We start from the raw sequence: 25,222 nt of genomic DNA, 5'->3' as shown, positions 1-25,222 counted from the left end.
CCACTGCAGCAAGAGCCCCCGTGGGGTTTGGCTGCAGGCGAAACACTTGGAGACCTTCCTGCGGGGCCCTAGAGCCTGTCACCCAGCTGCAGGCCGGACTCCAGAGGCTGGGAGGGGCCCTCTTGATGGCTGGTGGGCTGGCGGGCAGCTGGCCAGGCACCGTCTTGTCCCACGGTAGCCAGCCACCCTGTGAGGCTGGGGGAAGGCGTGAGTCCAGCGCAGCCTCCCTCTGCTGCCTGCCGGTCCTGCTCCCTGCCCCAGTCCCACCGAGGGGAAACTGAGGCCCCGAGAGTGGACCACGGGGGTGGCCTGGGCCCTCCTGTGAGAAGAGGCTGCTTCGGGAGTGAGGAAGCCACAGCTGAGGTCCCCTCGCCCCTCTGCACCTCCCCCGCACCTGCCTACCAGGGCACCATCCACCCTGGTGCATCCAGCTGGGCACCACACACCGCGTGAGTGGACGGCGCCCTTTTTTGAGTGTGTGGGGTCGGCCACGCCCAGGGGCGGCGCGGGCTTGAGGCTGTGCCCCCTCGCCCCCAGACCGGCCCCCTGCACCCATCCTCCCTGCGCGCCCCTGCCCCGGGGGACGGCCTGCAGCCCGGGGACCAGGTCTCGTGGGTGGCCCAGTTCTCTTCTCTCTGGGCCTCCCTGTCCCGCGCTGGGGCCTGGGGCAGTGTGAGGGCCTGGGGGAGGGGTGTCCCCTCTCTGCTCCTAGGCCTGGGCTCCCTTCCCCTTGGCCCACCGGTTTCTGGACCTCCTGAGGTCCCCAGGCAAGGCCTCTGGCCTTGGCCCACTTGAAGGCCGCTGTTCCCTGCTGGCGCCCACGTCCCCCGGGCCGGGCCTGGCCTTCGGCAGCAGAATTCCCGCCCCTGCCTCGTCCCTCTCGTGTCATCCTGACCCAGCCCAGGGGTGGGTGCGGCCGTGGTCCAGGGGCCGGAGCCAGGGCAGGGGGCGCTCCAGCCGGCACGGTGCCCCCTCCCTGCTGGCCTGCCTGGCTGTCTCCTCCGGGCCTGGGGCGGGCTGGGCCCTCGGCTCTGTCTCCGGGGTTTAAATCCAGGCCCTTCCTGCCCAGGCCTGGCCCCACCACGTGAGCCACGAGCCTTGGCTCCCTGTCTCGTGTCCTTTGTCTGCCCCGAGCGGGAGCCTGGGCCCGAGGGCTCGCCTGCACCCAGGGACAGGCACGCTGCGCTGACACACCCCATCCTCCCCACGTCCGGTCTTTCCCGGCCGGGCTTTAAAAAGCGACTGGGCAGCCCTAGGGATGTGGCTGGCTTTGGGCCATCTCCAAACGGTGTTGTGTAAAATTGTAGCTGATGAATTTAAGAGCTGCCAACTTGAGCCGGCGAGGGCTGGCTGGGGTGCCCCCTGAGTCCGCTGCCTTTCCCCAGAGGCCCTGCCCGCCACCTGCTCCTCCAACCCCAACAGAGGCCGTCATCCTCCTGTGCTGACACCCCCAGACCTCCGCCCTGCCTGTCCCCTCCTGCGCCTCCCCTGCCCGGTGGCCTCCAGGTCCTTGGGTGCCCGCGGGGGAGTAGGGGGTTGGAGAACAGTCTGTGGACTCCTGCCAGGGGTGCCTGCCCTGCGACTTCCCAGCTGGCAGCGTGGGCCTGGTGAGGGCAGTTGTCCTGCCACTGCTGCAGGGCTGGACTGCGCTGGGGACACCGCTGGCCCTGCCGCTTGGTGGCCATACCAGGCAGGAATATGGCCACGTCCCCCTGAGTAGCCGGTTTTCCGAGAGAACCTGAAAATCTGTGTTTTGTGTGACGTCTCTTGATTGTTAAGTGTTGGCTGCTAATCAACATTTTAAGAAAGCATCGTGGGCCAGCCTGAGCGGCGGGGGTGCATCACGGGCCCACGGGGCACCGGGCCTCGGGCTGGGCCCCGGGCCGCACAGCTGGACTCCCAGGCTGGGCCCACCAGTGGGTTCACGCTGCTGCCTGTGTGGCGATCCCGTAGAGAGGAGAGACCACGGGCTGCGGTCGCACTGCTCTGTCCCCAGAGCGGGCCTGGGCTGGGCTGGCCTGGCCACCGGCCCCTCGGGCACCAGTGCTCCGCGTGCTGCCCAGTGCAGCGCTCTGGGCCTGGGTTGCCGGGAGAGGAGCGTCCCTTACCCTCCGGAGGTCTTGGTCTTTAGAAGCTGCCTCTGAAAGATGGCAGCCCTTCCCTTCAGGCACTCCCCTCCTCCCCGCCGCCCGAGGATTCTGAAACTCAGAAGCCCTGGAAGTCAAGTGGCTGTGGGTAGTCTCTGCGTCAGGGCGGTCAGGGCGGCCTGTCTGCAGGGTCCCTGCTCCGCGCCCCTATCCTGGGCCGACCTCCTGCTTGGTGCATCCGTGGAGACCCCTGCTCCCCAAAGCCCAGGCTTGTGTGGGAGGTGGGTGGGGGAGGCCCCGTGGCGCTGGGGACGCTGATCTCTTGAGAGATGCTGGCAGGGCCTGGCTGGGCCCCATCCCCGGCCTGCTGCCTGCACCCCCGTGGGGCTCGTCTCGTGAGTCTGGAGGACGCGTTCATTTCCAGCATCCACTCTGAAGGTTACTCGCCCTCAGGAAGGCGCCCGGCCCAGGAGGTGTCACAGGAGGGCACGGCGGGCGCCTGCTCGGGCACTGCCCTTCCCATGGGTCCCCTCAAGGCCTGACCACCCATCCCTGGGCCTGGCTGTGGCCCGAGTCCCCGGGCACGTCGTCCGTCTTCCTCCGCTCAGCACCCTGCGAGACTCACCTGTGCTGTGCAGTCAGTCCTGTGCCGTGGGGGCGTCTGTGCTCCAGACACTCGTGACGGCATCCCCTCCTTCCGGGCGGACGTGATGTTGTTTCTGTCTGTGTTGCCGTTTCCAGCACCCGGCGGCGGGTGGGTCAGCGGTCCTCACGCAGCCCTGCTCGTGGACGGATTTTGGGTCCCTGCGGTGCTCCCGGCCCAAGGAGTTGTCAGTGGGGAGTGGAGGGGCTTCAGCCGCCTGCTTCCTGTGTGTCTCAGCTGCTGTGCCCGTGGGGCCCCGTGGGTGCACTGCCCCTGCCCACCCCGGGCGGGGGTCCCTGGAACCTGCGGGTGGCGTCGCACGGTGCCCCGCGATGTTGCTGTGTCCTGGGGGACGTGATGTGGTCTCTGGCTCTCGAGGGTGGCTGGCTGCGGCGGACTGAGCCAGCGGGCACAGGGACCTGTTGGTCACCCTGTGGGTCTGTCTGACCCACCTCACTACTCACCCCAGAGCCAGGGCACATGCAGTGGCGGCCAGCGGGGTTGCCCACAGGGGTCTCGCCCCAGGTCCACCTCCCTGAGGGGTCTGGCTGGTCAGGCTTAGGCCCAGCGTCAGCACCGGGGCACCTTTGGAAAGAATGAAGCCCTCGGGTGCAGGCCGGCTGTGGCCTTCCTGTGCCCGGTCCCCCGAGTGCCCAGGCTCAGGGCCAGCCTGGTGGGCGTGGCCCCACAGGGCCCAAGGTTACCGCCCACAAAGTGCAGGACCCCTGCCCCCTGGGCAGACAGGGCTCTGCCCTCCAGGACCCATCTGCAGTGGGGAGTGGGTGCCCCTGGCAGCCCAGGAGATGGGTACGGAGGCCAGAACAGGCCAAGGAGCTGTGCAGTGCGCGGGAAAGGTGTTCTGGGTGGGGGGACAATAGGGCACAGCTCGGAGGTGTCCTAGCACTACTGGGGACAGAGCAGTGCTGGAGGGGGTTGGGGGCTTATTCTGTGTGTGGTGGACACATCACTGGTGACCCTGCGATGGTCATCAGAGGCTGCAGAGGTCAGGCCTGGGGACGGAGCTGGAGGGCATTGGTTATTTTGGGAAAGTGGAGGAGCTGCGTCAACTGCTGGTGCAGGTGGGGTGGAGGGGATAGGTGGGTCTCGGGTTTGAGACAAGGACATCTGGCCGGGTGGTCACTGCTGCCTGCTGCGGCATCCGTGGTCGGCCTTGGCGCCACTTGAGTCTCAAGCCGCGGTGGCACCCTGGCCGTGTCACTGCTGGGTGATGGAAGGCTGTACGATCGCTGCCGCCTCCTGGCCCAACTTTCCGCAGCCTCCATAAGCGGGGGGACAGATTCCCCGGGACAGCTGTCACCTCTCCTGGCAGGGCTCAGCCTTGGGGGCCCACCTCCAAGCAGCTCCCGATTAGGCTGGCCTCTCCGCTTTTAGGAGCTGTGAGTTTCTTAATTCTGACAGTTCTGTGAGTGGGGTGTCTGTGGGCAAATGAGGAAACTGAGGGTCAGGGAGGACCACTGCTTACGTTGGTTGGTCGCTGCTCTCCTGTCTACGTGTTGAGGGTTGAGAATAGAAAGGGTGAGATTTCTGGGCCCCCACGCCCCAACCTTACCAGGTGTATCTGGCCCAATTACAACCATCAGACCTCCTGTAAATCATGTTTTAATTACCTAATTACTGCCAAGAGGAAATTGCTAATTGCTTTTCTAGTATCAAATTTCTTCTGGCCTTTCTGAGAACGGACCCAGGAAGGGGCCTGGAACCTGCCCCCAGTCAGAGAATGGGGGATGCTGTGGTGGCCTGTGAGGGGGTGGGGAGGGGTCTGGGAGCTGGGCCCATCGGGCGGCCTCAGCCCTGTCCGGGAAGGAAGGGGTGGCAGGGGCTCCCGTCCCTTGTAGCCCCTCCCTGGACCACCCTGCCTCCTGGGGGCTGGGAACAGGTTTGGCCACTGCATCTACAGGAGGAGGGGGTGCCCGTGAAGTCCCAGCACCGTGGTGGCCTGCTGGCCGCTGCCCGTTCTCTGCCTGTCCACCCACCCAACGGCCTGTCCTTCTCCTACCCATATCCCCGTCCGGAGACCAGGAGTCTCACTCAGCCAGGGCAGCCCCACTTTGCAGATACACACGGGGGCTGCTGTCTTGGGGTGGGCAGGACAGGGAACTTGCCCTTCCCGGTAGGGGCCAAGCTGGGCAGCCCCCTGCCTCCGGGGCTAGGGCGCGTGCCGGCCTTGGCATGCAGCCTGGACGGCCCAGACATCCTCCCTGGTGCCCACACCCGCCCTCGGCCCAGAGAATGGACCCTTTGTTGGCTCTGGGCTGGACAGACAGCTGACCTGGCCGGGCCGTCAGCTGCCTGCCCACAGCCGTTGGCCAGGGCTTCGCGGTGATGGGTATGGGTCAGCCAGCTGGCCCAGCCTAGGGCTGGGGCCTCCAGGGCCAGGGGCCCCCTCCCCTTGGCCCTGTGCAGGACTTCCTGTCTGTTGGGACCTGGGCCCCAGGGTCCTGCTGGCCTGGGGATGCCGAGGTGAACCCATTCCCTGGCCTGTCTGTGGGGTGCGGTGGGCCCGTGGTGGCAGTAGGTGCACAGCCCGTGGTCAGCGCCTTGCCTGGCTCCCAGAGGCTGCTGGGGCCCAAACCCTTCGTGGGGGCACTGACGGCCCTTGTGCCTCAGCTCAGAATCCAGGGGACTCCCCCTTGTACAGAGGGATAGGGACGACCCCGGTGGAGAAGCGAGCGGGGTCCGAGGGTCTGGGTCAGAGCTGGGCTGGGTGGCTTTCTGGGCCTGGTGCAGCCCGGCAGGTGTGCCAGGGCAGCTGGACGGCTCCGCTCAAGCCAGAGGGCCCGAGCTGGGTTTGGGGAAGGAGGGCTCTCAGCTGGTAGCGGAGAGTTCTGGTGGTCGTCAGGGGAAGGTTTGCAGGGCACAGAGGTGACAGCTGGAGGTCAGGGAGCTCACCAGGGGACGAGGAGTCTCCTGCGTGCTCTGCAGGCCCAGCTGCCCGGGGTGCGCCGCCCCAGGGGGGTGGCCCTCGAGTGACAGCTGTGGGCAGGGGTGTGGCGTCAGCACGCGCCCTGCCAGTGGTGTGTGTCCCGCTGTCCTGCCAGCTGCTGGGCCCCGTACCCGCCCTGCACGCCCCTTCTCCCCGGAGTGCCCTCCTGGTGGCCTGCCGCATCCCTCCTCCCACTTTTGGAGCAGACTCTGCGTCCCCAGCTGCAGCGGGCGGTCTGGAGCCCGGGGTTTCTCTGGCAGGTCCTTGTGGGCCTTCATTTACCTCGGTGCTGCCTGGGCCCTGCAGCCTGAAAACCAGGCTCCGCGACAGGTGTGTCCCGAGGACTGGCCGAAAGCCCGTCTGTCACGTGTGCGTGCGGGGCTCCTGCGGAGCCTGGACGGGGCTGCACGACGCACAGAATGGGGCATGTCCACCCACTGGCCTGTGGGCCGTGCCTCCCCGGCCCCCCCTTGCTCTGTGCCCTCTGGAAGCGGGAGCCTTGCGAGTTTAAGGGCTGGGGGCCGCCCAGTGCAGGGCAGGTGGGTGGTAGATGGGTGCGTGGCGGATGGACAGCTGGACGAGCACACTCCTGCCGCAGCTGTTGGGAGCCACCTGTCGAGTCGCGGCACTTGGCGGGCCTGGGGGCGGAGACACTCCAGAGACGGGCTGGCTGCCCTCCCACCTTGCCCGGGACTGTGCCTTCCCCTGGGTGCCCCCCTTCCCTGAACTGTCTCCCTTGTCCCCTACGGGGGGGTGGCGGCACCCCTGATGCGATGTCCATGCCCCAGCCTGCACCCTCGGCCCTGAGCGGGGAGCGGTGGGGCCCCGGGGGTCTGGGTGGGAGAGGCTGGGGCCTGGCGGTGTCCCAGTTCAGCGCCCCCTGCACAAGGGCCAGGGGTGTGGTCGTCCCAGGAGTCCCAAGGGCCGGCAGTGTCAGGTCTGGGCTCCAGGGGGGCTGCAGCAGGTGGAGGCACCTGCAGGGAAGAGGCGTAAAGGACCCTGGTTTGGGCCACTTGTGTTGAGATGAGTCTGGAGCTCTGGGTGCCCACTGGTGCCCTGCCCTGCCCTCTGGCCGTCCAACCCTCTGCTCCCTGGCTGTGGTCCATCCTGGCCTGGCTGCACCTCTGTGGCTGGCCCTTGGGTTTTGGGGGTTGTCTCGGGGCCTGGCCCCCGGGGCACCCTCTGCTGGGTCATTTAGTCCCCGGAGTGGCTCTGGTGTGGGGGGAGGCGCCCGTCGCCCGGGGTGTGTGGGGGACCCTGAGGCAGAGGCCCCACAGCCGGGACGCGCCTGAGCAGGGCTTTGGCCCAGGCGGTGTGGGTGCAGAGGCCAACCTCCCGGCCTCCTGGCCTCCGTGGCCAGGGCCCAGTCAGCTCCCTGGGAGGGCAGGGCAGCAGGCTCTGGGGTTGGAGGGTGCAGGCTGGGTGCGTGGCGGATGGACAACTGGACGAGCACACCCCTCCAGGCCCTACCCGCGGGGGCTGAGGCTGGGCTGCTGCGCGCCCCCCGCCCCCCTCCTCCCTCCCGGCCCAGTCCTGGCTCCCTCCCGGACTCGGCTCTTCCGGGTCTGGTTTGACTTAAGCCTGCCTGCCCGGCGGGGCGGCAGCTGAGCGGAAGTGGGGGGGTGGCCGCGGGCGCTCAGGAATGCGGCCCTCCCCTCCCCCTTCCCCCTGGCCTCCCCGGCCGGCCGCCCTCTCCCAGCCACCGTGGAGCTGGCCCGAGCCAGGGGCGTTCGCCTGGCCGGTCAGGCCTGCCCTGCCCTGTCCAGTCAGCGTGAGGCGCCAAGGAGGGGCGCTGGGCCGAGGTGGAGGTGGACCGGCGGCCCCGGGAGCCTGCCTGCGGGCTGAGCCGCCGCCCCACGAGGCCCGTCTCTGGAAAGCCCCCGGGCTCTCGCTGTTAATTAAATACGCTTGTTTGGTAAAAGCGACTAAAAATACTTGCAGCGTGGCGCGCAGCGGGCGGGAGCTGGCTGAGTGAGCCCCCGCGTGTTCGGGACGTAGACTGTGTATTTCCTCATGCACGCGACGTCCGCCCCCGCTCCCGCCTTCGTGCTGGGGGTGTCCCCTATCTCGGACCCGGCCCCCGCTGCCTCCCACTTGGGAGGTTCCTGGTCTCTCTTCTCGGTTGCACTGGACGCCCCCGCGGGCCTGCCGCCCCTTGTGCCCCCTCCCCTCTGCACAAATAGCCCTTCCCTGGCGATGGGGACGCCCAGCCTGGCCCCAGGGAAGGACGCCCCGGGCTCCTGCCGCCTCTACCCTGGATGTGGCTGTGCAGCTCGTGACGGCTGGTGGGTGGAGGGCTGTGGTTTTCTCCGGACCCCAGAGACCCCCACGCCCGGCGAAGGGGCTGGGCCGGGACCAGCCTGCCGGCCTCAGCTGGTCCTGCACCGGCTCCTGGGCGTGCTGGGGGGCCTCGGCCTTATTCTTCAAGGGCTGGGGGGTTACTTGGGGCGCTCCCGACCCCGCACCTGGGCTGGGGGTGGGCAGCGGCTGGAAGGCACTGGGGCAACGCCGCGTGGGTCTCGCTGCCGCAGATGCTGGTGGACCTGGCGAACCCCGGCGACCGGCCGGCCCTGGCCTACGAGAGCGTGGTGGCCCAAGAGGGCAGCCCCATCCTGCGTGACCTGGTCCTCAGCCCCGACCGCCGGTACCTGTACGCCATGACGGAAAAGCAGGTGGGTGCCCCGGAGAGCTGGGTGGGGTCCTCACTGTCCAGCCGGCCTCCAGGCTGCCCTGGCGGGGTCTGGAACTGCCCGCGGTCCCTGGACGACCGCACACCCAGGGGAGCAGATGCTCAGCGACAGCGTGTTCAGGGAAGTGGTGTTGGGGGCTTTGGGGTGTCCGTGGGGGCCCCCAAGTTCCCGCTCTCTGGCCTGGCCAGCTCGTCAAGGTCGCGTACCGTGTTTCTGGTCCAGCCTGCTTGGAGCCAGCCTCTGCCCTTCTCCACCTGGTGACCCCGTGGCCGCCGGAGGGGTGCAGGTGGGGCCGGGCCTCCCTTCCCTCCTGGGGGCTCCCTTCTCCTTTGTCCCCTCCCGCTGTTGGGTAACTCGGTCGCTCCGTGTCTCGGGCCAAGCCGGCGAGGTTGGGGTGGACGACGCCCTGCCTCTGGGCTCAGGGTTGGGGCTGGAGAGCCCACGGCTCCCCTGGGAAGCTTGGGGTGCAGCAGAGCGAGAGGGACTGGCCAGAGCTGTCGCCCGCACCGACTCGCTCCCTGGAGACTGGCCCGGTCTGCTTGGCCCGGCTTGGCCGGGTCAGGGTCACCCAGGACTGGCCCTTGGGTAGACGAAGCAGGAGGAGGGCCTGAGACGGGGGCTCCCTGGTGTGTGGGGGACGGACAGGCCCGAGAGGACCTGACGCCGAGGCCCCTCCTGCCAGGTGACTCGGGTGCCCGTGGAGAGCTGTGTGCAGTACACGTCGTGTGAGCTGTGTCTGGGGTCACGGGACCCCCACTGCGGCTGGTGTGTCCTGCACAGCATGTGAGTCCACACAGGCCGTGGGGGTGGCAAGGGGCCCGACGACCTCACTGGGAGCCTGGGGTCCTGGGTCCCGTGACCCGCCAAGTGACAGGAGACCGGGTCCGGACGGGGTGCAGGGTGGGCCAGGGGCTCCGCTGGCCTCCCGCCCTAGCCCGCCTCACGCCTCTGCCCGCAGCTGCTCCCGCCGGGACGCCTGCGAGCGGGCGGCCGAGCCCCAGCGCTTCGCCGCGGAGCTGCTACAGTGCGTACAGCTGACCGTGCAGCCCCGCAACGTGTCCGTGACCACGTTTCAGGTTCCGGTGAGCGCGGCCGTTGGGGACGGGATGGGGCAGCGTGGGGGCACAGGGGGATGGGCCGGTCACCCTGTCCCCCTGCCACCCAGCTTGTGCTGCAGGCCTGGAATGTGCCCGACCTCTCGGCCGGCGTCAACTGCTCCTTCGAGGACTTCACTGAGTCCGAGGGCGTCCTGGAGGATGGCCGGATTCACTGCCACTCTCCCTCTGCGCGGGACGTGGCGCCCATCACGCGGGGCCAGGGTGAGGCCGAGTGGGCCAGCCTGGGCAGCGCGGGGGCCTTCTGTCGGGGGTGGACGGTCACTGGGACAGTGGGTGGGCGTCCCGTGGTGACCGCGGAGGGCATCAGGGGAAGGCACTGCAGGGCTGCGGGGTGGGGGGCGGTGCCCTTGGCCGTTGGGACGGTCCTCGGCGAGGCCTTTTTCTGCGCGGGGCTCCTGGGTTCGGCGGCCCCGGGGCCCTGGTGACGCAGCCTGTGCCGCTGGTGCAGGAGACCAGCGGGTGGTCAAGCTCTACCTGAAGTCCAAGGAGACGGGCATGAAGTTCGCGTCCGTGGACTTCGTCTTCTACAACTGCAGCGTCCACCAGTCGTGAGTGTCTCTGGCCTCCTGCATAGAGTCCCGCGGGGCAGCGATTGGTTGGGTCGCAGGAGCCAGGAAGGGGCCTTGAGGGGGAGGCCTAAGGCCGGGTGGTGGTAGCAGCAGCTGGGTTGTGACGTGTGCTGATTCCCCACGTGTGGGGAGTGGGCCGCGGGCACCAGAGCAAGGCAGGGAGCTGGGGGCGCTGTTGCATCGTCCAGCCAGGGGACGGCCAGCTGGGGCTTGGGCATTGGATACCTGCCGCTCTGGGGCAGGAGGGGTCCGGGTCCCCTCTGGGTCGGGCAGCCCCTGGGGCACGGACAGCCGGGTGTGGGTGCTCTCCCCGGGCTTCTGGTCTTCTGCGAGCACGCCAGCCTCAGAGGAAGAGTAGGAATCGCTGAGGGCCCACTGCGCGCCCCACAGGGACCAGAGCACTGGGCCTGGAGGGGGTCAGCCTGGAGCCGAGGCGCTTAATTTTTCAATCGTGTCTTCGTTTGTCGACCGACTTGCAGGCTGACGCCCTCCTGGCTGTTCGGGGGGCGCCCACTGTGGGCCTGGGTGTTGCTGGCACCGGGGTCCAGCCTCCCCATGCTGGGTGGGCTGGAATCTTTGGGGCAGGGGCTGTGCTCCAGAGGCTTGGAGGGGTCGAGGGTCTCTGTAGAGGCAGGGCGGTGGGTTATGTGGAGCTCCAGGGACGGTGAGGTGAGGTGTGGGCTGTGCAGCCCGTCCAGGCTCTGGAGACATGTTGGAACGAATCAGGCCCTTGCCAGGCGATCCTGCTTTCTGGTCGGGGAGGTGATGTCTCCCACGGCCGTCCGGCTTGCAGCCGCCACTCACCACCTACGTTTCAATCTTAGCGTTAGAATAAGGTGGACTTTAAAATGTGCTCCTCAGATGCAGTAACGCGTTTCCAGCGCTGATGGTCACGCATGGCCTGGCGCCGGCTCTACATGTGTGCCCCTCTGAGAGGCTCTGTCGGCCGGCGCCGGGGTGGACCGTCTGGCAGTAGAGGGGGGAGGGAGGGGAGCCCCGCGGGCGGAAGCCGACCAGCTCTGAGGCGTGAGTGAGGCCAAGCAGCCTGTGCAAAGGCCCTGGGGTGGCTCCACGATCGGCAGTGAGGTGGGGGCCCAGGCTGCGGCCTCACCACCCGCCCTCTGCCTGCAGCTGCCTGTCCTGCGTCAGCGGCTCCTTCCCCTGCCACTGGTGCAAGTACCGCCACGTGTGCACACACAACGCCGCCGACTGTGCCTTCCTGGAGGGCCGCGTCCATGTGTCCGAGGTAAGGCGTCCTGTGGGCTGGGTTTGGAGGTGTGGAGGCGTTGGGTGCCGCCTGGGGGCGGTGGGGATGCTGGCTGGAAGGTATAGGGGGACGCTCTCCGGGGCTGTATCTGCCTGGGGACCTCAGCCAGTGGTGTTGGCTTGGGGACCTCAGACCCAGGGCACGTCCGGGGACGATGGGGGCAGGGACCGTTCTCCCAGTGCGCCGGGAGCTAGCTGGGAGCGTGTCTGGCTGGGTGAGGTACAGGCGGCTGGTCACTCCTGGAGTCGCTTGCAGGGCTGCGTGGTCGTCAGTAGCCATCAGGTAGCAGCTGTTTTGGAGCCGAGCAAGGCGCTGACTGTATCAGGAGCAGTGGGGCTGAGCACCAGGCCGGACTGACCCGGGCCTGCCCGGCGGGGGGTGGGGGCAGGGCTCCCCGTGTCCGGCCTTCGGGTGCGGAGCCAGGCCCTGATGCCAGGCCTCGCCTCTGTGGTAGATACCACATTGTTGGCTGGATGGGGTAGGAGGGTGTGAGTTCCACCAGCCGTGGGGCGCTTGGGGGCTGCATCTGGGCCGGACTTGCCTGGGGCAGGAGGATGCAGCAGGCACTGGCCCGTCACAGAACCTGCCCTGGCTGCCCCGCCCCCTTCCCTCCGGCCTTGGTTCTTCCCCTCCCCGGTGACGATATACAGGACAAGACAGCAATGGCGGGGGCGGGCCAAGAAAGGGTGGGGACATGGGGTGGGCAGGTGGGCTTCCCAGATGTGCGGCCTGTGAGGAGATGGCCCAGGGGTCCTGGGGGTGGGGTAGGGGGCCGGGGGCAGCAGGAAGCTGGGGGGCTGAGCCGGCTGGGGGGTGGGGCAGCAGAATGGACGTGTGAGGTGGGGGCCCGGTCTTCCCTGGCCGTCTCTGAGCTCTCTGCCCATCTGAGCTGTTCCACCGGAGTAGGCCGCCCGGCGGGGCCCTCGGGGAGGACTGGCGTGGGCGTCGGCCGGGGCCGGGGAGCGGCAGGGGTGTAGGCCCTGGTCAGGAGGTCGCCTGCTCCAGGCGGGGCTGGGGGCCTGGTCGGGGTCAAGGGGGGCTGTCTGGGGATGGACTTCACGGCTGGTCCCTCCTCAGCCAGTCCCAGGTTGCGTGGGGACGTCCCTAAGGAGTGTGACGTTTCCACAGTCACCCCCATCCCTGGTTCAGGTTTGGTCCTCGGGGCGACCCCTCCCCAGCTCGTGCTCAGGCCGCGGGTCCCAGGCCCAGTGTTTCCCTGCTTCCCACCCGGGATGGGGGGCAAGTTTGGAGGGAGTGTGCTCCTGTGTCTGCCTGGTTGGCTTCGGCTGGGGCGGCCACCAGAGCATGGTGGGGACGGGGTGGCCTGGCAGGGGTCCCACGTGGAGCACCCCCAGAGCAGAGCAGCCCTGGGAGGTGGCCTGCACCCAGACCCGGCCTCCCCAGGATCAGGAGTGGGTCGCGTGCTCCCCCTGGCAGCCTTGTCACCAGGAGGCTCTGGGCCTGAGGCCGGTGCCCCTGCAAGCGGAATGGAGGTCAGTCTTCCAGATACTTCCTTGATTTGTGTGAGAGAAGGGGTTCTAGGTTAGGAGAACCTAACCTGAGTTAGGAAAACAGAGTCGTGGGCCCTCATTCACTCACAGGCCCCGAATTCCTTGGATGGCGGAGCCTCTGCGTCCATACTGCTTATCGGTTCCCGGCTGCCTCTGGCTCAGCCTGGTCTCAGGCCACTCAAGGAGGTTGGGGCCAGGCCTGGGCTGACGCCGTCCATGGCTGGGGTCATGAGGTGCCGAGGCCCAGCCACAGGGAGGCTATGGCCTGACAGGGGCGTGGACCCTGCACCCCAAGACCCACAGGGGGACACACAGCGGTGCTGGCCTGCCGACAGCAGAGCTGGTGTCCGTGGAGAGGGAAGGTGCGAGGTTGGGGGACAGTGGCAGCGGGGCCTGGTGGCCAGGACGAGCTGGGGCTGCTGAGGGATGTGGAGGGGCAGCAGGGGCGTCCCTGGGCTGGGGGCTGGCACGGGCGCCCTTTCAGGTGGCCGCCGTGCACACCGGCAGCTCCCACAGGGCTGCAGCCTGAGCTCCAAACGCAGCCCACATGCCGGTCAGTGCCCCGTGTGCAGGTGGTCAGCGGTCAGCCTGCCAGTCCTGCCCGGCTAGCGCTGCTCCCCCAGCGCCCCCAGGGGCCCCAAACGCCTTTGCAGAGCCGGCCGTGGTGCCTCGGGAGCTGCCGCGGGGCGCGGAGATTGCAGTCTGTTTTCAGTGTCTCTATTTAAAGCACCTTGCGCAGGGTTCCCGCGGGCCGGCTCCTCCACGGTCGCTGCAGCCCTGCCGCAAGGAAGCCGGGCTGTTGTATCAGTTGGTGTTGCTGAAACGCTGGTCCTGGGGGCCGGGCTGTTTTTGTGCTCGCTCTGGCTATTTTTACCTACTCCCCGGGCCCCCAGCTGAGAACTTGCTCCTGCTTCTGCCTCAGGGGCCTCTCGGCTGCTGCCAGATGGGGCCCCTCTGGTGGGGTCCTAGGACCCCCGGGCGGGCCTGCCCAGGTCACAGTGTGCAGCCCGGAACCCGGGCCCGGCTGGCTGTCATCGGCATCCCCGGTCTGCCAGTGTGTAAAATGCGCGCGGGGCGCTTGTCTTGGAGGAGCTCGGGCTCCGCGCAGCCCGCCCGCCAGCCTCCTCCCCGGCTCAGCTGAAGCCTTGTCCCCCAGGACTGCCCGCAGATCCTGCCCTCCACCCAGATCTACGTGCCGGTGGGCGTGGTGAAGCCCATCACCCTGGCCGCGCGGAACCTGCCGCAGCCGCAGTCGGGCCAGCGGGGCTATGAGTGCCTGTTCCACCTCCCGGGGGGCCCGGCCCGCGTCGCCGCCCTGCGCTTCAACAGCTCCAGCCTGCAGTGCCAGAACTCCTCGGTGGGTCCCCTCGGCGCGGGCGGGGCTGCCAGGACCCCGAGCGCCGTGTTTCTGCTTTAGCAAAAGGGCTGCGTGTCGTCAGGTCTGCCGCGCCCTGTTCAGGGGGCACCTCAGGCTCCCAGGCCGAGCCAGCCCCTGAGCTGGGCCCGGGTGAGCAGGCTGCAGGGGCCACGCCCAGAGCCACGCCAGAGTTTGGAGGGAGTGTGTCTCAGACGTGGCTCTGCGTGCCGTCTTGGGGACCTGGGTGAGGGGGCTGGGGTTGAGGGTGTGGGGGAGTGACCCTGGGGGCCTGGGGCAGGATGACAGCACCAGGTCCTTTAAGGTGTCCTGTGTCCGGACACAGAGCCGTGCCTGGTGGCCGGTGCCTTCCCCCGACCCAGACGTGCCACGAGGCAGCCACCTTCGGAGCCTCAAATCTAATTCGTCCCACGAATTAGGGACGGTGGTCTTTGCAGGGCCAGCACCTCCTGGTGGGCGAGGGGAGAGGTCCCAGTTGGTGGTCTTGAGGCCGGCTTGTGTCTCGCTCCCCCGACTCGCCCTGTGACTGCCCGCAGGCCTGCTCATCTGTCCAGGAAAGCAGTGGTTTTCCCGGGGCTCGCCAAGGCCCTGAGTGGGGAGTGGGTACCTCTGGGCCACCTGCAAGGCCCCCAGAACCCTGGGGAGGGGCGTAAGGTTAGAGGTCAGGCTCCATTGCAGAGGCGGTGGACCCCTGGCCCACCAGCTCTGTGCTGGCGTGGGGGCTGGGGTCCAGCGGTCACCACAGTCTCCCAGCACAGGTCGGTGCCTCGGCCGGGCCCGAGGCTCCCCAAGCCTGCCGGCCTGTCCAGCCCTGCCTCCCCTCCGCTGCACCCTCCGCCTGCGCCTCACCCTGGCTCCCCTGGCCTGGCTGCCTGCACCCTCTCCTTCCTTTCTGTGCATCCCTGAGGCCAGCTGTCTCTCGGTTTCTCCCCCATCCCCGAGCCTCTGTCACCTCTGTCCCTGCGCCCCGCCCCCCCAGGCCCACATTTATCTTTCTTACAGCCCTTGTGTGAAGGGAAAAGGGAGCGTCGGAGTTTGATAGGATCCAATTACATTCCTGCAGATAAGATGATGATGAATCGCCCTGGGGTGGAGCACAAGTCTTCAACTGCAGAAAGTGGGACACAGCTGGGCGTCTGGGCCTGGGCTCCCCGGGGAGGGCTGAGTCCCTGAGCCCAGCCCAGCCTGGGGTCGGGGGTGCCAGGGCACAGGGAACACACGTTTCGCACCTCAGGGCAGTCCCGGAGGAGGGCTCGTTGAGCCTGTTTGGAGACTTAAGCCGAGGTTCACAGAGCAACCCTGACACGTGTCCAAGGGGTGCGGGGAGTCCTGGCTTCCAGGCGGGGACTCACCCTGGAGGCTGTGCCCCTGTAGCTGCTGGAGGTTGAGGGCCGGGGCCGTGCTTGTGCAGAGGGGGACCCGGGTGGGGCCCGCAGGCAGGCAGCACTGTGGGGAGCCTGCCTCCAGACTGACCCCCAGACCCCGCCCTGCTGAGCCCGGGCCCCCAGCGGCCGGTCCCGCAGGTGGCCACAAGGGACACACAGGCCCTGGGCAGCAGCCCGGGCTCGGCCCGTGTGGCCTGACCACTCGTCCTGCTGCCGCAGTACTCCTACGAGGGCAGCGACGTCAGTGACCTGCCCGTGAACCTGTCTGTGGTGTGGAACGGCCACTTCGTCATCGACAACCCGCAGAACATCCAGGGTAAGCTGGGGGGGAGAGGCTGGGGGACGGGGCCGAGGGTGGCTGCTGACGCCCGCCCCTCCCTGCAGCCCACCTGTACAAGTGCCCGGCCCTGCGGGAGAGCTGCGGTCTCTGCCTCAAGGCCGACCCTCGCTTCGAGTGCGGCTGGTGTGTGGCCGAGCGCCGCTGTTCCCTGCGCCCCCACTGCCCCGCAGACTCGCCCGCCGCCTGGATGCACGCCCGCCACGGCAGCAGCCGCTGCGCCGACCCCAAGATCCTCAAGGTGGGCAGGCTCCCGGGCCTGGGGGGGCGTTGGGGGTGCTCCGAACGCCCGGCCCGCGTCCCAGCCTCTGCCTCCACAGCTGTCCCCTGAGACGGGCCCGCGGCAGGGAGGCACGCGGCTCACCATTGCGGGCGAGAACCTGGGGCTGCGCTTTGAGGACGTGAGGTTGGGCGTGCGCGTGGGCAAGGTGCTGTGCAGCCCCGTGGAGAGCGAGTACATCAGCGCTGAGCAGTGAGTGCGGCCGGCGGGGCGGGGGAGCTGGCGGGGGCCCGGTGCCCGCAGCTGCTGAGGCCCCCCGTGCCCGCAGGATCGTCTGCGAGATCGGGGACGCCAGCGCCATGCGGGCCCACGACGCCTTGGTGGAGGTGTGCGTGCGGGACTGCTCCCCACACTACCGCGCCCTGTCACCCAGGCGCTTCACCTTCGTGGTAAGCCCGCCCGCCTGGCCCTCTGCTCCCGTGGCCACGCGCAGCCTCAAGTGATGGGCCGCTGCCCCCTCCCCCCTCGCCGCCAGGACCTGATGCCGGGCGGGGTGGGGGGGGACTGCCTGTGGGCGATGTCTCACACCTAGTGAGCGCAGGCATGGGCCTGGCTGGAGATGCAGGCGCTTCCCTGGAGCTCCAGCAGGCCCCCTCTCCCCCTAGACGCCGACCTTCTACCGAGTGAGCCCTGCCCGCGGGCCCCTTTCGGGGGGCACCTGGATCGGCATCGAGGGTAGCCACCTGAACGCAGGCAGCGACGTGGCTGTGTCTGTCGGCGGCCGGCCCTGCTCCTTTTCCTGGTACGGGGTGTGGACGGACGGGCAGCGGGGACCCCAGGCACAGGCTGCCTTCCCCTTGTGGTCCTGGGTTCAGATGGCTGGTGCCCCCTCCCATCGCCTGGGAAGCTGGAGGGCTGTGTCGAGGTGGGCTAGGGTGATCACTATGGAAACCTAGAGGCGGAGAAGGTTACCGTGGAGACAGGCAGGCTACCCCAGCGGGAGGGCACGGTGGTGGGTGGGGCCTGGGTCTGAGGGGCGGGCACAGCCACTGGGTCCTGGGTTTTGGGGGAGTCCTGTGGAACGTGAGAAGCGCGTTTAGAAAAATTCTTAAGAGGGAAAAAGGAAAACTTAACAAAAGCCCGGAGCCCTGAAGTGGATAATTTTAGATTAGGGATGATAATGGAGCGGGCCTTTAAATATTTTCCTGCGGTAATTACCTGTTATCAGACTAATTATTGGTGTTTGCAGCCTGCTGTGTGCGGGCCTGGCGGCTGTGGTGAAGACACTGAGGGGATGGGGCAAGTGCCAGTGGTGACCGGCGGCTGCCCTTGGGGGGGACCCAGTGCCCCCAGCCACTCCAGCTCGTTTCACCCACTCACGGCCCAGGCCCACGATTAGCCCGTTTTCAGATCAGGGATGATGGGGGCGGGGGGTACATGTGTCGTGTGCGTCCCTGCGCGGAGCGGGGGTTGGCGCTGAGCGTGGTGCTCCAGCCCTCCCAGGATGTTGAAGCCTGTGGGCCCCGCCCGTGGAGGAGCCCCGCCCGTGGAGAGGCCCTGCGGCTGCATCCTGCCCTCCCTCCCTGGGTGACTGATGGGGCTACTGGAGGGCTGCCGTGAGGCCCCGTGAGCCCTTTCCCGCCCGGCAGGCCTGCTCTCGGAACCCGTGGGCCAGGCTCTTGCAAGCTGGGGCACGGGCAGGCTTGCCGGTTGACGCTGCCATGGAGGTGGAGCCGGGGGTGGCTGGGGAGGCAGGACCTGCCCCTCAGCCTGGGGGGCAGCCATGCTGAGCCTAGGACGCCTCCCGCCCACGCAGGGCAGCGTCAGGGGAGAGGGCCAGGCTGCGGCCCAGGTAGGCACAGACAGCACCAGGCCCCTTGTAGGGGCTGACGGGAAGGGGCCCCGCCTGGAGACAGGCCCGCTGTGGCCTGGGCCACAGGTAGGCAGATGCAGCGGCTCAGCCTGTTGGTGGTGGAGCCTGGACGCCCGGTGGCGGCGGAGCTGAGCTCCAACACCTGCGTCCTCAGGAGGAATTCCCGGGAGATCCGATGCCTGACGCCCCCCGGGCAGAGCCCCGGCAGTGCCCCCATCGTCATCAACATCAACCGCGCTCAGCTCACCAACCCCGAGGTCAAATACAACTACACTGAGGACCCCACCATCCTGAGGATCGACCCCGAGTGGAGCATCAACAGGTAGGAGACCGCCCTGAACCCCACGACCCCCGTCCCAGGTCCCCTGAGCCCCCCGATCCCTTTCCTGCCCACTGGGTCCCCCCCGCACCCCGTCCCGCCCACCCTGAGCCCCACGCCCCTGTCCTGAGCCACCAAAGCCCAGCACCGGCTGTGGGGCTCGTGCACCAGGCCCTCCGCTGCCCCTGCTGGGGTCCTGCCGCCAGCCGTGGTGCTGAGAGAGTAGCCCGCTTGCTGTCTTGCAGCCAGCCGGGTGGTGTGTCTGGTCCCTGCCATCTGTGCCGGGCCGGGGCAGAGGGCCCAGAACTTCCACCCCTGACTTCCATCTCCCTCATATTCTAGCGGAGGGACCCTCCTAACGGTCACGGGCACCAACCTGGCCACCGTCCGCGAACCCCGCATCCGGGCCAAGTACGGGGGCATCGAGAGGGAGAACGTGAGTCCCCCCAGGCCCTGCCCCCCCGCAGCTCCTGCCATCCCGGCTGCACTTGGAGGCCCTGGGAGGGGTGGGGGCCGTGTGCAGGCGTGGCCGCAGCCCTGCGGTGTCACAGCCCGGCTTTGCACGGGTCAGCCAGCCCAGCGTGCCTGTCTTGCATCCCCAGAGCTGCCTAGTGTACAACGACACCACCATGGTGTGCCGGGCCCCGTCGGTGAACAACCCTGCCCGCAGCCCGCCCGAGCTGGGCGAGCGGCCGGACGAGCTGGGGTTTGTCATGGACGACGTCCGGGCCTTGCTGGTGCTCAACGCCTCCACCTTCCTCTACTACCCGGACCCTGTGCTGGAGCCGCTCAGCCCCACCGGCCTCCTGGAGCTGAAGCCCAGCTCGCCCCTCATCCTCAAGGTGGGCTGCTCGGTGGGGCGGGGCTCGCGTGGGGGGCCGGCACGGGGGGGGCCGGCGGCACGCCCGCTCACCCCGCGCCGCCCCGCAGGGCCGCCACCTCCTGCCGCCAGCGCCTGGCAACTCTCGGCTCAACTACACGGTGCTCATCGGCTCCACGCCCTGCGCCCTCACCGTGTCGGAGACGCAGCTGCTCTGCGAGTCGCCCAACCTCACCGGGCAGCACAAGGTCACGGTGCGTCCACGGGTCCTGGCAGCTCCGGCCTCCTGGGCCCCACGTAGGGCGGCCCCTGCTCTGAGCAAGCCCCAGACTTGCCTCCCACCCAGGGGGAGCCCCTCCCTGGTGCCCCTGGCAGGCCCAGCGTCTGCCCTGGGTGCGAGTGCCCCCACCTCGCCGGCCGCGCAGGGCTGGGCGCCCCCTGAGCGGCCTGCACCCCCAGGTCCGGGCCGGCGGCTTCGAGTTCTCGCCGGGGGTGCTGCAGGTGTACTCGGACAGCCTGCTGACGCTGCCCGCCATCGTGGGCATCGGCGGGGGCGGGGGCCTGCTGCTGCTGGTGATCGTAGCCGTGCTTATCGCCTACAAGCGCAAGTCGCGGGACGCCGACCGCACCCTCAAGCGCCTGCAGCTGCAGATGGACAACCTGGAGTCCCGCGTGGCCCTCGAGTGCAAGGAAGGTGGGTGGGAGCCGCGGGGAGGGGTCCAGGGTAGGGGGTGCTGGGGGTGCAGAGCTCGCTGAGCTGGGCCTGCACTGCCTGCCAGCTTCTCTCCCTTCACCACCTTCCCCACGGCCTCGCTGTGCCGGGCTCGGTCCGGGGGTTGGGCAGGGGCCTGACCGGGGGCAATCACGGGGTGTTGTTGAAACACAGGCTCTGTCCAGAGAGCCCCCTTTGCGTCCCAGCCTGTCTGTGGGACCCCAGATGGGCACACGACGTTTCTGTGCCTTGGTCTCCTCCTCTGTAGGACGGATGTACCACTAGGTGCGGGGATGCTGGGCCTGCCCGCTCTGGGCAGGAGGCCATTTTCCCAGGTGTTGTGGGCCGTGCGCGTCCACGTGCTGGCGCGGCTGGTTCCCTCCAGCGGCTGGTGGGGGGCACTGAGGCAGGGGCCCTGTCTTCAGCCCCACTGTGCGCACCCAGACCCGGGCCTGGGCTGCCTCTGGTCTTGGGGCGCTTGCTCGGGTGTGTGTCTGTCTCACCCTGGGGTGCACATGACGCAAACCAGCTCAGGCCACTTCGGCGGGGAGGCTTCACCGGGGTCTGGGGCCCAGCCAGGCCCTCACCCCGCTCTCAGGACCCCCTTCCTCTGCAGCTCCCCCTCCCCATGGTGCTAGGACGGCCAAGGGGACAGGCTCGGCGTCCCCACACCTGGCCACATGCCCCCTTCCCCCAAGCCTGCTCCCCCGGGAGCTCCCGACCGAGAGGTGGACCCCAAGGGCAGGTGGGGGCGGCCCAGGGAGTAGGAAGGGCAGGGGCCGCTGGCGGCGGCGGAAATCTGAGCGGTGGGCCGGCGGGTCGGCGGGAAGCGCCAGGATGGTGGCCTCCAGCTGGAACAGAGCTGTCCCCGGGGGCCGACGTGTCCGGGAGACCAGTAGGCCCAAGGCTGGTCCCCACGGAGCAGATGCTGCCGTAGCCGCCGGTGCTGAGCCTTGGGGTTGCGGCTGCTGGGAGGCCAGTGGGTAGGCACTGAGTGGTGAGCTCCCAGGCCGGGGCCACGGTGAGTGGTGGGCGCCCAGACCGGGACCGCGGGGGCCTTGGGGGGTTCGGCTCCTGTGTGCCCGTGTGGGCTCCAGGCAGCAGCCTGTGCCTGTGCTGGCCTCTGTCGAGCCCAGCTGGCCTTTCTGGCTGGCATGAGATGGGCCTCAGGGCTGGGTGCCCCCAGCCAGCTGGAGGTGGGGGGGCTCTAGTTGGGCCCCGGCTCACTTGTGCCTCTGGGAGCCCCGTCGGGGTGCAGGGCTGTCACGAGGGGTGAACAGAGCCGCGCGGGTGGTGCCTGGTGGTCTCTCACGTGTCAGGTGCTGGGGTTGGGGGTGCCTTGAGTGTTCTGCAGGGTCCGTGAGTGAACGCTGGCAGCCCTGGGGCTGACGACAGGCCTCGTCCCGTTTGGGGATGAGGACAGGGGGCTGGGCGGGGCCGGAAGCCTTGCCTGGGGGGCCTCGTGCCTAACAGGCCTCGTTCCGGGTGGTCACTGATTCCACTGGCCTGGGGTGTCCGGTCTGCCTGGGACCCTGTGCCGGAGTCCAGCTCCAGCGAGTCCAGGGATACCCAAGGGATGGATAGCGTCGGTGAAGAAAGTAAATCGACTACATTTCTTAAAGTATCAGCATAGCACATCTCTCTCTCCTTTATTGTTTACAATCACAGGTTTATATATTGTAGTTGATTACATTACCAAGTACGTGACCAAACAATTTTAGCACAATCTAACCTCAAAATGTTCTATAAAGATTTTTTTAAAAAAAATCCCCTAGTTTCTAGATGTCCCATTAAAATATTTCCCCAAGTTCCCATTAATCACAGGTTATTTCTTAGTAATCAAGCCAAGCAGTTATATAATTATTTTAATTGTAGAAGTTGGAGCTACTTGTTCCTATTTCTCTTCTTGCATGGGCAACCTTTTACAATGGTTCCACGAAAATATTTACAATATACCCTGCATGCCCTTTCTCGTTGTTTTCTCTAACTGAGACAGTGTTTTCTCCCTATCCTAGCAGCCAATTCTGCTCTAGGCATTTGCTTTTCTATAATTAATCTCCTTTATAATAGAACCATAAATTTCCTGTGTCATCAGGAACTCCGGCGCATGGCCATAACTCCATACTAGAGGGTGTTTTCCATAAAAACATCCCCTTAGTTCCAGGCTTTGCCCATTTCCCTGGGGCTTTAGTGGGTACTTCCCATTCTGTGGTAGTTTCAGGAGGGGGAGTCCTAGAAGAATTTTTCTTTCACATGGAGCAACATCCCCCCAAAATTGCCCCATATGTAAATTTATTATCATAAAACATAACAGAGCTGTAGTCCACCCTCCTGGCATGGCGCTGCCTTGCAGTTTCGCCTTCCGTTGCTTCATGACTTTGTCATGGTGCAATGGCTCCAGGTTGGCTTCCGACAACCCTGGCCCGTCTTAAGACAAAGGCCCTCGTCCCATCGCCCCCTCAGTCCCTGGCCGACTGCCGCCCTGAGGGGCTCTGGCATGTGTTGGGGGCTTGGGTGGGAGGCGGCGGCCTGGGCCTTCCTGGGACGAGGACAACCGTCGGCCCGTCCTGTCTTGACTGACCTGTGATGCCTGTGTCTGGCAGCGTGTGTGCGGGCCCCCGGGGGCCAGCCAGGTGGAGGTGACCAGACTCCAGGCAGCAGTGCCGGGGGGAAGGGCCGGCCCCTATGAATCCTTCCTGGCATCCCAGTGCCCTTCTGGCTCCCGACCAGATGGCGCGTCCTTGGGCTGCCGCGGGGCTCACACCTCACGGCTCTGGAATGTTCTGAAAGCAGCGGAGCCTCCCTGAGCGAGCGAGGGGGCGGGCGTGTCAGGGGCCCCTGGCCTGAGCCGTGAGGGCTTGCTTGTTGGTGTGCAGGGCTCCGCCCCTTCCCAGCCGGCCTCATCCCCGCTCTTCCCCTGTGGCCGGAGCCAGGGGGCCACAGTTGCTCTGGCCCCTGCTGCCCGATCGGGACGTGGAGGCCCCTTTCAGCCCCATCCCGGCACCGCCTCTGTTCTCGTCTTGGTGAATTCTGCAGCAGGTCAGGGGCGGAGGGCTCAGCCTCTGTGTCAGGACTGGGGAAACTGAGGCACAGGAATTTCCTCAAGTTCACCCAGCGGGCGAGTGGCAGAGTCAGGGGCTGGCCCGACCCTGAGTGTGTGTAGGGGGGAGTGGGAGGTGCTGGGGGGCCGGGGCAGCTGCCCTGACACCTCGTCTGGCCGCAGCCTTTGCGGAGCTGCAGACGGACATCCACGAGCTGACCAACGACCTGGACGGTGCCGGCATCCCGTTCCTCGACTACCGCACGTACGCCATGCGGGTCCTCTTCCCCGGCATCGAGGACCACCCGGTGCTCAAGGAGATGGAGGTGGGCTGCTGGCTGGGGTTCACCACTGCCTCTGCCTGCGGGGGCTCCTCGGGTGCTGGGGCGGCAGGGTCCTGGGGGCGGGCTTGAGCCTGCTGGGAGGGGGGCCAGGTGTGGGGGGCCTCGCCCCGGCAAACCACCCTTAGCCGGGGCTCCCCAGTGCCCAGCTGCTTCGTTGGGCCCCTAGTCTACTGCGTCCCGCCTGGCTCCTGGGTGGGTCCGGGCGCCGAGCTCCACTGGGTGGGGCTGCTGCTGCCATGAGTGTCGGGGAGGTGCGGGCGCCCAGCTGGGTTCTGCACGGCTGATGCGGCTCCCGAGCCTGCCGAGGGGAAGCCGCCTGGCACCCACGTCCTCCCGGGCTCCCCAGGAGCTGGCCAGACGCCCAGGGCCCCCAGCTCGGAACGGGCAGGGGCTCAGCGAGTCTGCTCTGTTGTGCTCTCCGGGGGTGGGGGGGTGTCGCATCCTGCACCCCTCAGATTTTGGGGAGCCAGCCCCCTCACGTGGCTGTGTGGGTGGGACATTCCCTCTCGAGCTGCACCTTGGTGGGCCTTCCTGTCGCGCTGGCTTGGGCCCAGGGCGCCCCGGGCTGCTCACTGCCTGCTTGTTTGCTGGGGTGTCTGCCACGCTGGGGGTTCCCCATCCGCCATCGTGTCTCTCCCAGCGTTGCCGTCTGCCAGGCTGGTTTGACTGTTCTCTTAGCTGTGACTGTGTGTTCTCCCTGGTACCTGTCACCTGTCTTGCCTGGGCTGGGAGCCTTGTGTCATGCTATGACAAGCCTCGGAGCAGATAAGAGTGAGCAGGGCCTTGGAAGCAGCCATACCTGGCATTTCATCCCCACTTTCCCACCTCAGTGCTGTGTGGCCACAACACACTGCTCCCCTCTCTGGACTTGAGTGTCCTCTGTGAAGGGGGTGGGTGGTTTCTGCATTGGTGCTGGCTGGGAGGGACTGTGGACGGGCACTCCCGGTGCCCGGTGGACGAGCTGGGCCGCACAGAGGGTGGCCGGAGCAGGCCCTCGTTCTGCACCCGCATGCTGCTGTGCCCCGGGCGTCTGCCTGCTGCGGCTTCTCACGCAGCTGCCAGGCCCCATCCGTTCTGCGAGGACAGCTACGGCTCAGGGACCCTCAGGGTGACCTGCCCTCTGTACCGGGGCCTAGACGGGCCCTCGGCCAGCAGGGCCGGTGCTCTCCGAGGTGTGAGCAGGCCCACGGCCCCCCAGGTGCAGGCTAACGTGGAGAAGTCGCTGACGCTGTTCGGGCAGCTGCTGACCAAGAAGCACTTCCTGCTGACCTTCATCCGCACGCTGGAGGCCCAGCGCAGCTTCTCCATGCGGGACCGCGGCAACGTGGCCTCGCTCGTCATGACGGCCCTGCAGGGCGAGATGGAGTACGCCACGGGCGTGCTCAAGCAGCTGCTGTCCGACCTCATCGAGAAGAACCTGGAAAGCAAGAACCACCCGAAGCTGCTGCTGCGGCGGTGAGTCCGCGCCCCGTGCCTGCCCCTGCGGCAGCGTGCCCACCGGCGCAGCCCAGGCGCTGCCGCTGCAGTTCTGGGGACCCACGCCAAGGCTTGCCTTGACTGGGACCCCTCGGCACAAGGCGACACCTGCTCCGAGGCCAAGGCCTGATGTTTGGCCCTGGGGAGGGTGGGGTGGTGGGGCGGGCCTGGCGGTAGGACTGAGACCGCCCCTGCGTGTGTTCTGTTCCCAGGACTGAGTCGGTGGCAGAGAAGATGCTGACCAACTGGTTCACCTTCCTTCTGTACAAGTTCCTCAAGGTGGGCGGGCCACGCGGGGCCCAGGTGGGGGTGGGAGGCCAGGGGTGACTGGTGGGGGCCCAGCCGAGAGGCACGAAGGGGCCGGGGCCTCGGCAGGACCGCCCCCGGCTCGCGTCCGTCCTTTAGCTTCTTCCCTGCCCCTTCTGGAGGCTGTCCTGTCCTCACTCAGCCGCCGAGGCAGGGGCAGACGCCCGGGTCCGATGTGGGTCCCGC

At 67.6% G+C, this 25,222-nt stretch overlaps 1 protein-coding gene across 2 annotated transcripts in view; it reads left to right on the top strand.

Annotated features, from left to right (window-relative positions):
• PLXNA1 (plexin A1) overlaps nucleotides 1-25,222 on the top strand; it is a 44,933-nt gene that overhangs the window by 8,812 nt on the left and 10,899 nt on the right. The window contains exons 4-23 of one of the 2 annotated variants that reach the window (XM_060111227.1): nucleotides 8,206-8,346; nucleotides 9,047-9,147; nucleotides 9,323-9,446; nucleotides 9,530-9,683; nucleotides 9,931-10,030; nucleotides 11,183-11,297; nucleotides 13,986-14,186; nucleotides 15,809-15,905; nucleotides 15,974-16,167; nucleotides 16,247-16,398; nucleotides 16,475-16,595; nucleotides 16,812-16,948; nucleotides 18,174-18,341; nucleotides 18,681-18,774; nucleotides 18,941-19,180; nucleotides 19,269-19,412; nucleotides 19,762-19,852; nucleotides 23,094-23,236; nucleotides 24,453-24,709; nucleotides 24,943-25,009. In XM_060111227.1, the coding sequence (XP_059967210.1) occupies nucleotides 8,206-8,346; nucleotides 9,047-9,147; nucleotides 9,323-9,446; nucleotides 9,530-9,683; nucleotides 9,931-10,030; nucleotides 11,183-11,297; nucleotides 13,986-14,186; nucleotides 15,809-15,905; nucleotides 15,974-16,167; nucleotides 16,247-16,398; nucleotides 16,475-16,595; nucleotides 16,812-16,948; nucleotides 18,174-18,341; nucleotides 18,681-18,774; nucleotides 18,941-19,180; nucleotides 19,269-19,412; nucleotides 19,762-19,852; nucleotides 23,094-23,236; nucleotides 24,453-24,709; nucleotides 24,943-25,009 (2,841 nt within the window). Of the gene's footprint in view, nucleotides 1-8,205; nucleotides 8,347-9,046; nucleotides 9,148-9,322; nucleotides 9,447-9,529; nucleotides 9,684-9,930; nucleotides 10,031-11,182; nucleotides 11,298-13,985; nucleotides 14,187-15,808; nucleotides 15,906-15,973; nucleotides 16,168-16,246; nucleotides 16,399-16,474; nucleotides 16,596-16,811; nucleotides 16,949-18,173; nucleotides 18,342-18,680; nucleotides 18,775-18,940; nucleotides 19,181-19,268; nucleotides 19,413-19,617; nucleotides 19,853-23,093; nucleotides 23,237-24,452; nucleotides 24,710-24,942; nucleotides 25,010-25,222 lie in introns of both variants that reach the window. The other variant, XM_060111226.1, reaches the window with a different exon arrangement.

The sequence above is a fragment of the Mesoplodon densirostris genome, chromosome 10, assembly GCF_025265405.1.
Source record: "Mesoplodon densirostris isolate mMesDen1 chromosome 10, mMesDen1 primary haplotype, whole genome shotgun sequence".
In the NCBI taxonomy this organism is placed as follows: domain Eukaryota; kingdom Metazoa; phylum Chordata; class Mammalia; order Artiodactyla; family Ziphiidae; genus Mesoplodon; species Mesoplodon densirostris.
Note: the sequence above shows the minus strand (reverse complement) of the source record. Positions and strands in the feature narration are given on the sequence as shown.